Raw genomic sequence first — 13,665 nt, 5'->3', positions numbered from 1 at the left:
GCTCAGTGCATTGGCTCGATAAGAACAGTTCGTTCTTTCTTTTTTTTTTTCTGCCACTTATCGCAAGTCAAAGTAATTAATGGGCATTAGCTAATGTATCTAGTATGTGCACAGGTATTTATGTACATGGATATATAGGTAAATACATATATAATCAGATAAATGACATTGCCAGCAGACAGTTAACTTGTGGGCATACGTGCATAGTTCAATGAATGCGATTGCTTTTTGAGAAGAACGTCATGCTTTATAAATAAGAAATTTTGCTCAAACCTTTATTTATTCATATTTTTTTGAACTTTTATGAATTTAGTTTTTCATTTACAACTGCCCCTTGTACTGAAAATATTGCAAGTTGTAAATATTTTCTTATTCAAGATACGGGCTAGATTTGATCTTAGACCCAAATTGGCATCTACCAAATATGGTTAGATATGGCAAGGGTTCTAAGTTATTGTTAGTTGTAAGTTGGGTTAACAACGTTACAAACGTTTTTTATTCTCTAGTTTTGGTTCGGCCTTTTGGTGGGATTAAAGGTCCGATTCATGGTGTAAAATAAGTTTAAATTTTGGGTACAAATTGATTTGGTTTAAAACTAAAGCGGTTTGTTATACAAATTAGTTCATGTTTTAGGCCAGGAGCTATTGTGGCTCTGAAAGTGGGTTTTGTGGGCGGGGCCATAGTCTTTGTTTCATTTGTCAATCAGGTTTACGGCCTGTCCAATTTGGTGATTCCAGCTTAAAAGCTGTGGGCGTCATTTTGAGAGGCGCAGACAGAAGTGACTTTTTTCAGTTTAAAATATCTGGTGATAATAAAATGCAGTTGGACAGCAAAGCGGACCAATATGCCCTTTGTCACTACACAAACAGAGCATAAACTATACATATACTCAAGCTGCTTGGCTTAAATTTAATATGTATACTAATTTAAGGCTCATTACAAATTTTTGGGTGTCTTCTCTGTACACCTCATAAGCTGCTCAGTAACACTTTCTTAGCAACTCATGCCTAGTTAGATGATCTAATGCAAGTTCCATGACGAAAATAAAAAAGCAAGCTACGTATTATGCTTAAGCATGTGGAACGTAATGTCTATTTTGAAACAGGCAGATTCGTAATTCTAGCAGCTATTAGTCAATGGGTTTATTTTGGTGATATTATTCGTTCGGCTGCCATAGATTAAGGCACAAAAGCCACTTAACAAACTAACTTCCCCACAACAGCAACAACAACAGCAACAACAACGAGTCATAAAACCTTTAACATTCCGGGCTATGCCGTAATATGGCCGTGTTATCAGCAATTAATATATACCAAAAATGGTTTCTCACATATATATAATTTTTGTCCGCTTTTTATCAATTTGACAATTCTACGGATTACGTAATATTTGAAACAATACAAAAAAAAAAAGAAAAACCAACTTTACGAAATACGAGGAGCATTACCATTGATTTATATGTCACGTATTTCTCGATTGTATACAATTCATTATGTTGGGGGGGAAATATTTGTTAGCTTATCGTAGGATAGATAAGTTGGCCGGGGGCGAGTTTTTTCGCTTAGAGAGTGTTGTGTAATTCGATGCTAGACTGTAGTCATAAGCCAAATGCATATTGACAATAAAGTTCAAGTTGAAACCTACCCAAGGATTGACGCTCAAACGATATATATCGTTTGTACTCATTGCGCGAGAAATTCGAGCGTAAGATACTGTTATATTCCATAGTTCGGGCGGGTTTTCCTTGTATATTTATCTGATCTGGGTTACACGCACACTGGGTACACTGCAAATTTTGACTGGCAGTTACAGCCTTTAGTCACAGCATTTAGCTCTTTCCAAAAACAATAATTCTCAACTGCGGCGCACACTTTGTTCGATTTTCGAGAGTTTCGCTGGAATTTAGCTGGGGGCGGCAGTTGTTCGCGCTGTCCGCGCCGTTTGGTCACTGTAGAAGCTAATTTTTTTGGGCGTAACAAAGCTTTTCGGCTTTACTTTTGTACAATGTTACGTATTTATCAGATAGCGAGAGTCTGAGCGACTGGGCAATTCAAAGTGTTTGCGGTTAAAATGGAATTAAAATAAAAATAAAAAAAACGAAAGTGGCAAAAAAACGAATTCTTGGCAGGTTTTTTCGGCTTCTCCGTATGGTGAATTCCATTTATCGTTATCATTTCTGCTGTTGTACTAAAGCTTAAAACTGATAACGCAAAAATGTTACAGCAACAACAACAACAAAACTGTCAGCCCTGGCCGGTGTTTTGTGCTGAGTGATCGCTTATCTTATCGCCCGATATATACCTGGCATACCTGGCGCATATGTCGGGTCATAGATTATGCTCGTTGTGTGCAAAAAAAAAAATGAGCGCTTTATTTATAGGCCAGTATGCAATTGATATTATAACAAAATTCTGAGAGCCCAGAGGAAATGACAAACATTTGTCAATGAATGAACAAAAAGATGGGGGATGAAAACATAGCGCCAGTTTGATGATCTCATGAATGGCGTTTGTAGGAAAAAATCGCATATTTTTTAATGGTCATAAATCTTGGGTTCGTCCATTTATAAAGCCAATCTTGGGCCGCAGTCTTCGAACTGTTGCTGAGGTCATCTAAAAGACATTCGCAGGCAAACAGCAAAGCACTTTGCAATATTCATGTGTGTGTGTGTGTGTATGTGTGTTTCTCCGGGGCATATATAGAGTGAAAAATCAATTAAAAAAAAGTGGTGAAAACTAAACAATAAAATCAGCAAATACAGCAACAACAAAAACACACGACAATAAACTTTACCATACGCCGATAACAGGTGCGACGTAAACTTTGTTATCTGCGCCGCCCAATAACTGCTCCTCCACAAGGCAAATGCCTTACAAACAGACACTTCTCACACACGTATTTGTAGGGTATATATATATATAGATATTCGTGTGCGTAGGCTAAGTAATGAGAGCAGGCAGCCTACGTGGCACAAACTGAGGCATAACTTTAGGCTTTAGCCGGAAAAATCATTAAAGCAAAGTGCATGGCACATTGCGTTTAAACATTCCAGACTAAAAGTTAGAGAGTTGGAAGTTATTTGTAGACTTGTAGACTGATTTGACCGGCAGATACCCTGCATTTAGTTATGGGCGGAATGTGCAAACTATTCGAAAGTGAATCCAAATCAACTTAAGTTTCGTTTATATTCCAAGAATTGCCGTGTTCAAACTCGTAGCCGTTTTTACGAGAGTTTCCAGCCATAAACTATCTGTTGTATAGATAATATTTATTATTTAGGTATATTAAACTAGCTTTATAAGACAGGGCAATAAATTATCGTCCTTAACTTGCAAAATATATGAACTAGATAAGCGAGGCCTTTGTGTAAGATTACACCATATGCATAGACTAGCCTAGGGGATTCGAACCAGCGTTTTTCAATGGCCTGATTGGCTGACTTACTAAGCGAGAGCTCATCTCAGGGAATTGCTTGCAATATTTGTACAGCTCATATTATTATTTTGAGTACAGGATAATATATAAGGAACTATAAGGTTTACTTAAATGACTTAAATTTGGACTAAAATCTTCCTACAAATATGTATTTTCTTATTGAGAAATGTTCATTTATTTATTTCAACTATCCGAACGCAAAAGAAACCCAACTGTGTTCTTCTCATTTGCATAGCTTACCAAAAACTATATATGCTCTATTCGTTGCACAATGCAGGGTATTCAAATTCTTCACAGCTGCAACGTAATATGCTTGGACTATTTTTAGTGCCCAAACAGTAATAACAGCGCGACGAAGTTCTGGCCATAAAACATGAAAGTAAAAACGCAACTGTGCACATATACAAAGAGAGAGGGGGTCGAAAAAGAGAGAGAGAGAGAGAGAGAGATAGAGAGAGGGAGGGGGAGGGGAAGAGGGTGTACATTTGGTAGAGCATCCTGTTTACAGGGTAGCCAAATATAAACAAGCAGCCATGTTGCGCAGGCGCACAAGGTACGAGGATTGAGGGCAAACTGGGGAACATGCGGCGCACACATGTGTCGACAGCTGAGGCAGGAGGCGATATTTAAATTTATAGAACGTTATTTATAAACAGCCTCCCCATAGAGTCTGAAGAAGTTCGTTGTGTGTGCCAGACACACAAAAACACACACAGGCAGACTCTAGGAAAGTTGTCTGATTAGGCGTGCAATAACCTCGCAGCGCTTGGCAGATTTGCATAAATCAATATACATTCCGATATCTATATATATTTTTTTTTGGATCATAAACGTTTAAGCTTCCAGGCATTAATGCAAAATTCTATATTTACATGCGCGAAACGTTGGCTTAAACATTTTGCCTAAGCATTTGGCATTTAATTATTTGTTGTGATCGACAGAGATAACAATTTATTTAATGGAAGCCATGGAACCCTACGATCTAGGCACAAACCATTTTTTTTTGTTGTGCATAAAATTAGCTCATCACTTGCCGAAAATTTAAATTCAGTTTTGGCTTCAATGACAACAACAACAACAACAACAAATAGCTCGGATTCAGTCGGTCGAACAATAACAATGTTATAAATTCTTTTGTTTGTGCCTGGCATGTTAAACAATTTCCAAAACAAAAAGAGAAAACCTCATTGACTGTTTGAGGGTTATATATAAATTTTTTTTGGGATATGCTAGCTGGTAAACCTTGAATTTATTGGGAACTTTTATCAAACTGACAGCACTCGTAACGGTGACTTTTATTTATCTATTGTAAATAACTGAAGGGGAAAAGTCTATTTCAATGGCAAAGAAAATCAGTTAATCAAGACAATGGCTTCTCAATTTTCCTAGCAGGTATTCATATATATATATATTGTGACTATTAATATTTTCCTATTAGCAGTTGGCTGGCAAAAGCCAAAGTCAGGCTGATGTCTCAGAGTAGAAGATTTTGGCTTTCTTAACAAAGATAGTAGCATATCAAATCTGGATCAGCATCAATTGCCATGTCCGTTTGTCTCCCATATGAGCTAAAAACTTCAAACAATTTGAAGCCCAAATACTAATTTCCATTAAAATTAGAATTGATAGATTAAAACGTATTATTCTTAAATTTTCTTATCGAATTTCAAGCCAAAAGTTCCTAAGGAAAACTCAGCTTAAACTTTGCAACTCACAAAACAAAATCTAATACCAAATTGAGCTTATTTTGAGCCCTAGCTTAGTTTCTTATATGTATTTATTTTATTTATTTGCAAAAGTGATGGCAATTTTTGCCATTAGTTGTCAGGATCATATGCCTCACAGCTGTCAGGCACAGTTGGCGTCTCTTAAATGAATGCCGCCATTAATTTAAGTACTGAAAAAAAAAAGAAACACACATTTATTGGCACTTTGAAGCTTTGTTTTGCATGGCTCATTTGTATATTTGTCTAAATGTATATAAATTGCCAGGCAAGAGCTCAGCTCAATCCTATCCTCTTGTCAGCTGCACTCAAATTGTTGAGGCTCTTTAAAAGTTATTACCAAACATTTTGGCTCATTATTAACATGACTACAAAAAGACATGCGCAAAGGCTTTGTGTGCGTGTGTGTGTGTGTGTGTGTGGCTTGTCTTTATTTTTATGGCGGCTTTTGCTTTATTATTGTGTGCTGCTCCAAAAGTTATTCGCAAAAATTAGTCAATAGCCAGCGCGCCCCGCATTCCCCCGCCGCTAGCTTATTGCCATTACTTATGGCTCTCTAACTTGTGTGTGTGTGTTTGTTTGGCATTTGGTACGCCCCCCTGGGGCGTTACACCCGCGTCGTAGACATGCGCAGCAGTGAGACCAAGACCCAACTCCATGACATCATCCGCTGCGCAGCTGCGCCTTGTATCTAAGTATCTAACAGATACATTCGCCGCGGCTGAGATTCTTTGCGGTCGTGTTCTGCGCATGCGCAGCTACTGTATTTACTTATTTCGTCTATATTGTTGTTGTTTTTCGGTTTTTCTTGTGTATTTGTGACATGTGCTCATTTGGCATGCAAATGGAATTTGTGTGGGCGCCGCTTTGGCGAGCTTGGCAGTGAAATTTGTTTTCAATTTTTGTCATTTTTCTTCTCGTTTTTCATCAATCAACAAATCCATTACTGTTTACAGTTAACTCTTTTGTTATTGCTGTTGTTGTGCATTAGGTTTGGGCCAATTTGTAAGCCACAATGCGCTGCGATTTATTGGAATAGCCAATTGATGACATCATAATACTCTGCAAATATATCTAGAGAAGCGTTCACAGGGCTCACAGAATTAGAATATGGAGCCGCGCTCTTGGCTATTTATTCAACTTGTGCCATTTAACAGCGGGCGGTAGCCAAATAATAAATAAAACATAAATAAAATATAACGTAAAAATGTTATGGGTTAGGGACTGTAATTTCACTCAGCACATTTTTGTTGGCACAATAAAAATCAATTAAAAGTGAAATTTTCTATTCATGCATATTTTTTTTTTGTTCTTCAATGATTAATAAACAAATTTTATAGCTTTGCCCTAGAGGCGTATCTGGAGTTATTTTTGTTTATTAATTTTAATCAATCCGAAAAGCCGTAACGCCTGAGCAGACGCAACTATATATGAGTTGCGATAGCCAGACGCCAATATTCATTAATAATGTGCCAAATAGTTGGCAGCACGCGTTCTAATGCCAGCTTTTAATTGCTGTGTAATTAAGATTCGTTATGCCGGATATAGGCCCATTAATCTGCACACTTCTTCATCTGCTTGTAACTACTGATGAGGCCCCTTTCGGTCTCAGACATAGGTGTGAGATTTTGAACAGGTTTACAATTGATTGATTTCCGCTTAACTGCTGTCATTAGTTAAGTCAAAGGAAACTGACCAGTGGCAATTAGCAATGTCTGAAGAATTGAAATCAGCTGACAAGCATTTGGTAGGGCAAAAAAAAAACGAGAAGCTTAATACAATTCGGAACTCACAACTCACGTCTGTAAAATTGGAAGCTTACTTTCACTGAGCTTTCATGGGATCAAGATCTGAAATATAATTTAATGATGTCTCAAAACAGTTCTCATAATTACTTTGATTTATTATCTTGTCGAATCAGAGAGGTTTTATAATTTGGCTGTTGGGTTATTATTTATTATTATTATTATTAAAAGTAATTAAGAAATTGACCTAATATTTTGGAGAGACGAAATTGGGTCGACACAAATATCTGTATAAATTTAAATACTTATATAAATATCATATATACATATAAATATCATAAAGCATATATATGAACATTTTCGGGTACTAATATTAGAAAAGGCTATAATTATAAACTATCCAAATAACATTTTAAATAGCATTTATACAAGGTTACGAGATTCGAACCAGCATTCTCCTTTTTACTAGCCCAAATGTCTGAATCTCTTTTAAAATATCGACGACGATCAAAATTAATTTTTAAATAGCACTGGCTGGATTTATTCATGGTGCTGGGATTCGAGCCTGCATCTTCATTTTCACTAGTCCAAACTCTTAGTTAACAATTTTGGTTCTGAGATTTAAGCCGGCAAGCTTCTTTACGCTAGTTCAAACTATCGAAATGGAATTTTATGTAGCTCTGGCTTCATTTACACAAGGTTGAGGAATTTCAACTTCCTTCCTTCTTTTCGTTAGCCCGAACTTTTAAATCTGTAAGAAAAGTGGTTGCACCGATAACCCTTGAACAATTTTATAACTTCAGAAGAACAATGTATACTATTTAATAATGTGGTCGATTTGTCAGCTGCACTTCAAAAAGAGCTTTGTGTTGTAAAGGCAGGAACAACCCTCAATTAATTTTTTATAGGGCATATCAGCTGCGTCGTTTTAGAGTTATATTTCATTTTAAGTCGCAGCCGTGTGACCATTTCAAGAAGCTGTCGCTTTGGTGCGATCTGTATTTAATAAGCATTGTCTAAGCTGCAACCCACTTAAGTAGACGGCAGCCGAATAGAGCAGCATTTCCTTCTTAGCGACAGTCTAAAGCCGGCATGACTTAATCAAGCGTTTTTTTCTAATGTAACCAAAAGATACGGAACGATTTGCATATGCCGCTCAAAGTAAGCGCCCAACACGTGTGTGACCAAATTGGGAATCGTAAACAACGACCAAGGGAGGGCTTATAACGAGAGTGACTGACTAGGAAATACCCTGCGCCCAGCTGTCGTTACAAATCTTTCTGCTTATTTTTATACACTCATGCAGCAAAACTTACATAAACACACGAATGCAGCAGTTGTGCTTCTTCTGCCTCAGACAAAAGGCATTCTTGATCAACGTCGGAGCTTATAGTCCGATCTTCCTAAAAGCAGCAGCTGTGCTTCTTCTGCCAAATACTATGTATAAGAAATGCATTCTTTATTAACTTCGGAGCTTAAGATCCGATTCGGCATTAATTTGTGAACAATTTCTCGAGTTATGACTCCAAAATGGATACTTATCGTTTAGAATATAGGAGATCTTGGAGAATATATATGTAAAATATCAAGGCTCTAGCTTTTGCAGTTTCCTGTATCGACTCGATGTGAGATACTTCCCTGCGCCTGTGACATGCACTAGCACAGAAAAACATCATACCCTTTTACATAAAACTTTCAAGGTTTTGACAACCACAAAATCCAGCAATGAGTCACAAGAGCAGCACATACCATATAAGTGTGTACTAATGACAAACACTTTTGGCTAAGCCAAAAGTCACTGGGTAAATATTTGTCCAGCTACATAACACCCTAACGCAACGAATATTTCCGTTGCGTTTCGCAGGAAGTTGCTAAGGCAAAAAAAAAAAAAATTTGATGTTTGTTATCGACAAGAAAAAATTGGAAAAAATTTCAAGAGCTTGAAGTAGGTCTTGTAGGTCTTTCTCTAGGCGCGCTATCAGCAAGGCAACTCGGAGGCCGAGCAATTCCCCCTCGGAGGCCTTTAGTTTTAATTAAAATGTACCACAATCTGTGGAAGACGAAAACGATCCAGTTGCGCAGATCTACAGATCTACAAGCTGCAAATGAACGAGTTGAGTGCCAGGGCCCAAAAATAAATATGAAATAGTCAGAGCTAGTATCTGTGATGGGGCAATATTATTTTTTCGAAAGAAAGCTCTTTCAATTATCGAGTAAAGAAGTTTTAATTGGCTAAGCCCTGAAGTGGTCGTCGGCCCCCTAAAAACAAAAATGTCCATGCTCAATCGTCAACTGTCAAATGTCGCACACTTCAGACAGAGCACTTCCAAATGTTTACTCAAGTGCCGAAACGATCATAATAATCATATTTGGTTTCTACTTTTTTTTTGTCTTTTAAACAAGAATACTTTATAAACAAAACATTTTTAATTGCCTCGTTTTGTTTGTAAATCGTTTAGGCAAAGCAAAAAAAAAGGCCATTAATAAATATTTTTCGATAGTATTTCAAGTAATTTCGGTTTTTTAATGAACAACCTTCGGGCCCATCAACGGATTGTTAACAACATGTGATAAGGCCTCAAAATCGAAAGTTATGTCTTTTAAATGAATTTCAAACGATTTCAATGTGTTTTTGATGAGACACGAACTCTGATATGGGTTTGTTATTACAGACATACCCTTTAAAAAAAATTAAAAACCAAATAACAAAGAGAAAAAATATATTGTCTACTGCCAATTGCAGTTTGAGACCCGAAAAAGCACGTTGCGCAAATCTCAATAAAATACAAATTTATAAACGTTTAATATTACATGACAGAAATTCATTTTTGATGACGTTATAATATAGAAAACAAATTAAACAAAAAAAGACAGTCAGTCTTGAGCAAGCCGAAGCTGTGATACCCTTCTAGACAGTTCCAAATTTACTTGATTTACAGCTATATGGTTATAGCGAGGAGGCAATAGCTATAAAATGAAAGAAACTTAAAATATATATACTATTCCAAAAGCTACATGTCAAATTTGGTAACGCTAGCTTTTCTATCTTACGAGTTTTGCTCAAAAAACAGGACTTCGATATCGATTTTTATCGATTACTTATCGATGTATCAAGTTATCGCTTATCGGCAACAAACATGTACTGCGCGGGTTCTAAGCGGAGCTATGTTCTAAGTTTCAAGTCTCTAGCTCGAATAGGTTCTGAGATCCCTGAGTTCATACAGAAGCACAGACGGACATGTCTTGTGATGCTGATCTAGACGTCTCGTTCCACATTTCATGACAAATTTATAATACCCTCTAAAATAAAAGGGTATAAAAAACACAGAATTGAGTTGATTTTGAAGAATTCCTCAAAGTGTTTGTGGATTCTTGTTTATGCGCATAAATTATAATCGAGTGTTTCTTATTTTATTTGCTGGTAGCAAAGAATGGAATCTTACAAGAGTGTTTGAGTCGTTTGGGGTAAACACAGACAAAATAGAGAGCTGAAAGAGCCGCCAGTAGCTTTTCGGGCTTTATATTCTAATGCCTGTAATAAAGGCTATCTCTGGTATGCAAAGTAGTTTTTGGTTTATTTACTCCGCAACTTATCAGTAGAAAATCTTATAGAATCTTTCTTTTTTTCTTTACCTCATTTCACATTATCTTAAGCTGCTTAGCCAGTTCGCCTTCAGTTTTGCATTGTCTAAAGTATTTATACTTATGTATTTATTTTTATTGTGAATTTCACGCCCCCCTTCGTACAGTTGGCTGTCGCCTCTGGCCTGTGACTGGCAACGCCGGGTGGCCGTTGCAAAACGTGTTTCACATTTCGGCATATGCAAATTGACAGGGCTCCGTCTCGAGCTAAATAAAAAAAAAACTCAATATCGTTGATAAAGACGCGCGTCTTAATAAAATGCGAAAATAAATAACAACACGAAAAAATAAACTCTTTCTATATACAGATATATATATATATATATATATATATGGTATACATATAACTTCACGCTACAATGTTAAACGGGCGCAAGAGTTTTACGAAAACCGGTAAAGAATATTTGAAGGCAGCTCAAAATTTTTTGGCATCGCTTTAAACATAATCAACGGGCACGAGTTTTGTATTATCGGGCTTGTTTCTCTCTCTCGCTCTGGCTTGCTACTCCCCTTTCTCTCGCTCTCTCTCTCTCTCTCCCCTCTCTCTCCAGTCCACAGCTGACAATTACTTTCTGATGTCAGCGTTAAAGCAAATATTTTGTTATTTAACCGTGTAATTATACCCTTTAAGCAGACCCTGCGCGTCCCTCAAACTGTTTGCGACATCTTTCAGAAGAGAAAGATGTCAACTAGTCCCCATTTTGTGATATTTATTTATTGATTAGTAGTTTAAGGTATTTTTCGTTAAGATTTTTCCAAATACATTTGGCTATATATTTTATATTTGCGCTGGATAAGTAAAGTTTTTTAATATATGAACTATGATAATGGAACTTAGAATAACTTGAAAGAAACTAGAATAGTTTATGTATGTTAAAGAAAATTGTAACATTAATAACTAGCCAGATTTGCTTTTAAACGTTTCTACATTTAATTATCTTTCAATCTATTTAAATTAAATCACATGAATTGCAGTTAAAGAAAACAAGACAAGGTCTTGTATTTGCGTTAAGCCCTTTGAGAGGAAACTTTGAGGCTAGCTTCAAAAGAAACAAACCTAAAGTTAACTTTTCGCAGAACTAACATTAACTTACTAAACATTACTAAAAATAACTGAGTAAATATTTGGCTTACACCTGAAAGCGGTTAGTGTACAAAACGATGCGACGCTTTGGCCTTATTTGCGAACGCAATTTTAACTGTTCCAGCAACAAGTCAACAAATACTAAAGTTATATTTATAATTTAATGCAACAGCAATGTGTGTGTGTGTGTGTGTATGTGTGTGTGTGAGTGAGTGTTTTTGTTGTGGCGAGAGTCTGGAAACAAATGCTGGCAACTGAACCCAAGGTTAGGAGCGTTGCGCGCGCACATTGAATGCAAATGCAAAACATTTGTTTTAATGTCGAGTTTTATGTGTCTCTTTAATTGTTGACTCGACTTGACTCGAGTGTCTAGTCATGACATTTTAGACTTTGTTTCGCATCATCATCATCATCATCATAATAAAGAGAATTATCATACGCTCCTAGAGAGAACAGAGCAAACTCGTGTTCCCAGCTAATTAATCAAGAATTCATACAGTTAGCTCGCACTCATGACTAGTTTCTACAGCTATCTATCGTGACTCAGGCACTCAGAACTTGGCTCTGACATCATGTAACACCCATTGCTGGCAAATTGTCAACTCTGCAGATACAGCTACAGTTGTGCAATTATTCTGTTTCAGTTTTGCAATATCTATCGCAGCAATTGATAACTCAGTCACTATCTGCAATAGATAATGGGGTCCGTTCTGATACCCTTTCGGTGGGTATTACAAATTTGGAAAACAATCGAAGACAGCTCCTGAAGTAGTATTTGTTAATGAGTCAGATGAACTGAGATTTTCCCTTAGAGAAAGATATTTTAACCAAACGCAGCAAAGATCTGAATCAGAAGGCTTTTATAGTATATGGAATATATAATGGTTTTAAGGTATTTGAAAAATCATATCTTTGTATAATACCCCAAGGGTATTAAAGATGGGCTGTAGTAAAAACTTATTTGTTGTTGTGGTTATTTTATTGCACTGCTTGGCACTGAAAATATTGACAAAGTGAAATATAGTCATAAATTGCAATGGAAAACCTCTTGAACAAAGTCACCTTTTCCGCTTGGACACAGATAAGGTTCAAAGAAATTACCTGGATAGGCTATAATTAGGCTGCACTTTGTCACCTTCTATACAAGAATTGTGAGCGAACACACGATTAGATTAAACCAAGTTATGGGAGTGGAGTTTGACATAAATCTATGTTGGATAATTGAGGTACAAATTTTACATGAATTTCGACCCAAAATTTTTTTTCCAGATTTAAATGCCAGATTAATCAAGATGTCAAACCATGAACAAAAACCTAAACCTCGAGAAAATCGGACGAGTTTTGACGGAGTTATTGGGGTGGGAAATTTTGACCTATGTCTATATAGGATATTTGATTGTACTAATTTTACATGAATTTTGTCCAAAAATTGTGTGTCCAGCTTTTGATGCCATATTTATCTAAGGGCCAAACCATGAACAAAAACCCAAACCTCGTGAAAATCGGATGAGTTTTGACGGAGTTATGAGAGTGGGAAATTTTGACCTATGTCCATATAGGATAATTCAGGGTACTAATTGTACATGAATTTTGACCAAAAATTGTGTGTCCAGCTTTTGATGCCATATTTATCTAAGGGCCAAACCATGAACAAAAACCCAAACCTCGTGAAAATCGGATGAGTTTTGACGGAGTTATGGGGGTGAGAAATTTTTACCTATGTCTATATAGGATAACTCAGGGTACTATTTTTACATGAATTTTGACCAAAAATTGTGTGTCCAGCTTTTGATGCCATATTTATCTAAGGTCCAAACCATGAACAAAAACCCAAACCTCGTGAAAATCAGATGAGTTTTGACGGAGTTATGGGGGTGAGAAATTTTTACCTATGTCTATATAGGATAACTCAGGGTACTATTTTTACATGAATTTTGGCCAAAAATAGTGTGGTCAGCTTTTGATGCCAGATTAATCAAGATGCCAAACCATGAACAAAAGAGCCAAACCTCGTGAAAATCGGATGAGTTTTGAC

General features: G+C 36.6%; 1 protein-coding gene across 6 annotated transcripts in view; it reads right to left on the bottom strand.

The window, feature by feature from the left end:
- kst (spectrin beta chain, non-erythrocytic 5 kst) overlaps positions 1-13,665 on the bottom strand; it is a 42,668-nt gene that overhangs the window by 17,972 nt on the left and 11,031 nt on the right. The window contains exon 1 of one of the 6 annotated variants that reach the window (XM_002046597.4): positions 1,645-1,825. The exons of 2 other annotated variants lie outside the window; for them this stretch is intronic. In XM_002046597.4, the coding sequence (XP_002046633.2) occupies positions 1,645-1,726 (82 nt within the window). In that variant the 5' untranslated portion in view covers positions 1,727-1,825. Of the gene's footprint in view, positions 1-1,644; positions 1,826-13,665 lie in introns of those variants that run through there. 3 more of the 6 variants (XM_032435032.2, XM_015175643.3, XM_015175642.3) reach the window with 3 other exon arrangements.

The sequence above is a fragment of the Drosophila virilis genome, chromosome 3, assembly GCF_030788295.1.
Source record: "Drosophila virilis strain 15010-1051.87 chromosome 3, Dvir_AGI_RSII-ME, whole genome shotgun sequence".
Taxonomy (NCBI): domain Eukaryota; kingdom Metazoa; phylum Arthropoda; class Insecta; order Diptera; family Drosophilidae; genus Drosophila; species Drosophila virilis.
The sequence above is the reverse complement of the archived record's forward strand: the minus strand, read 5'-3'. Positions and strand labels throughout refer to the sequence as shown.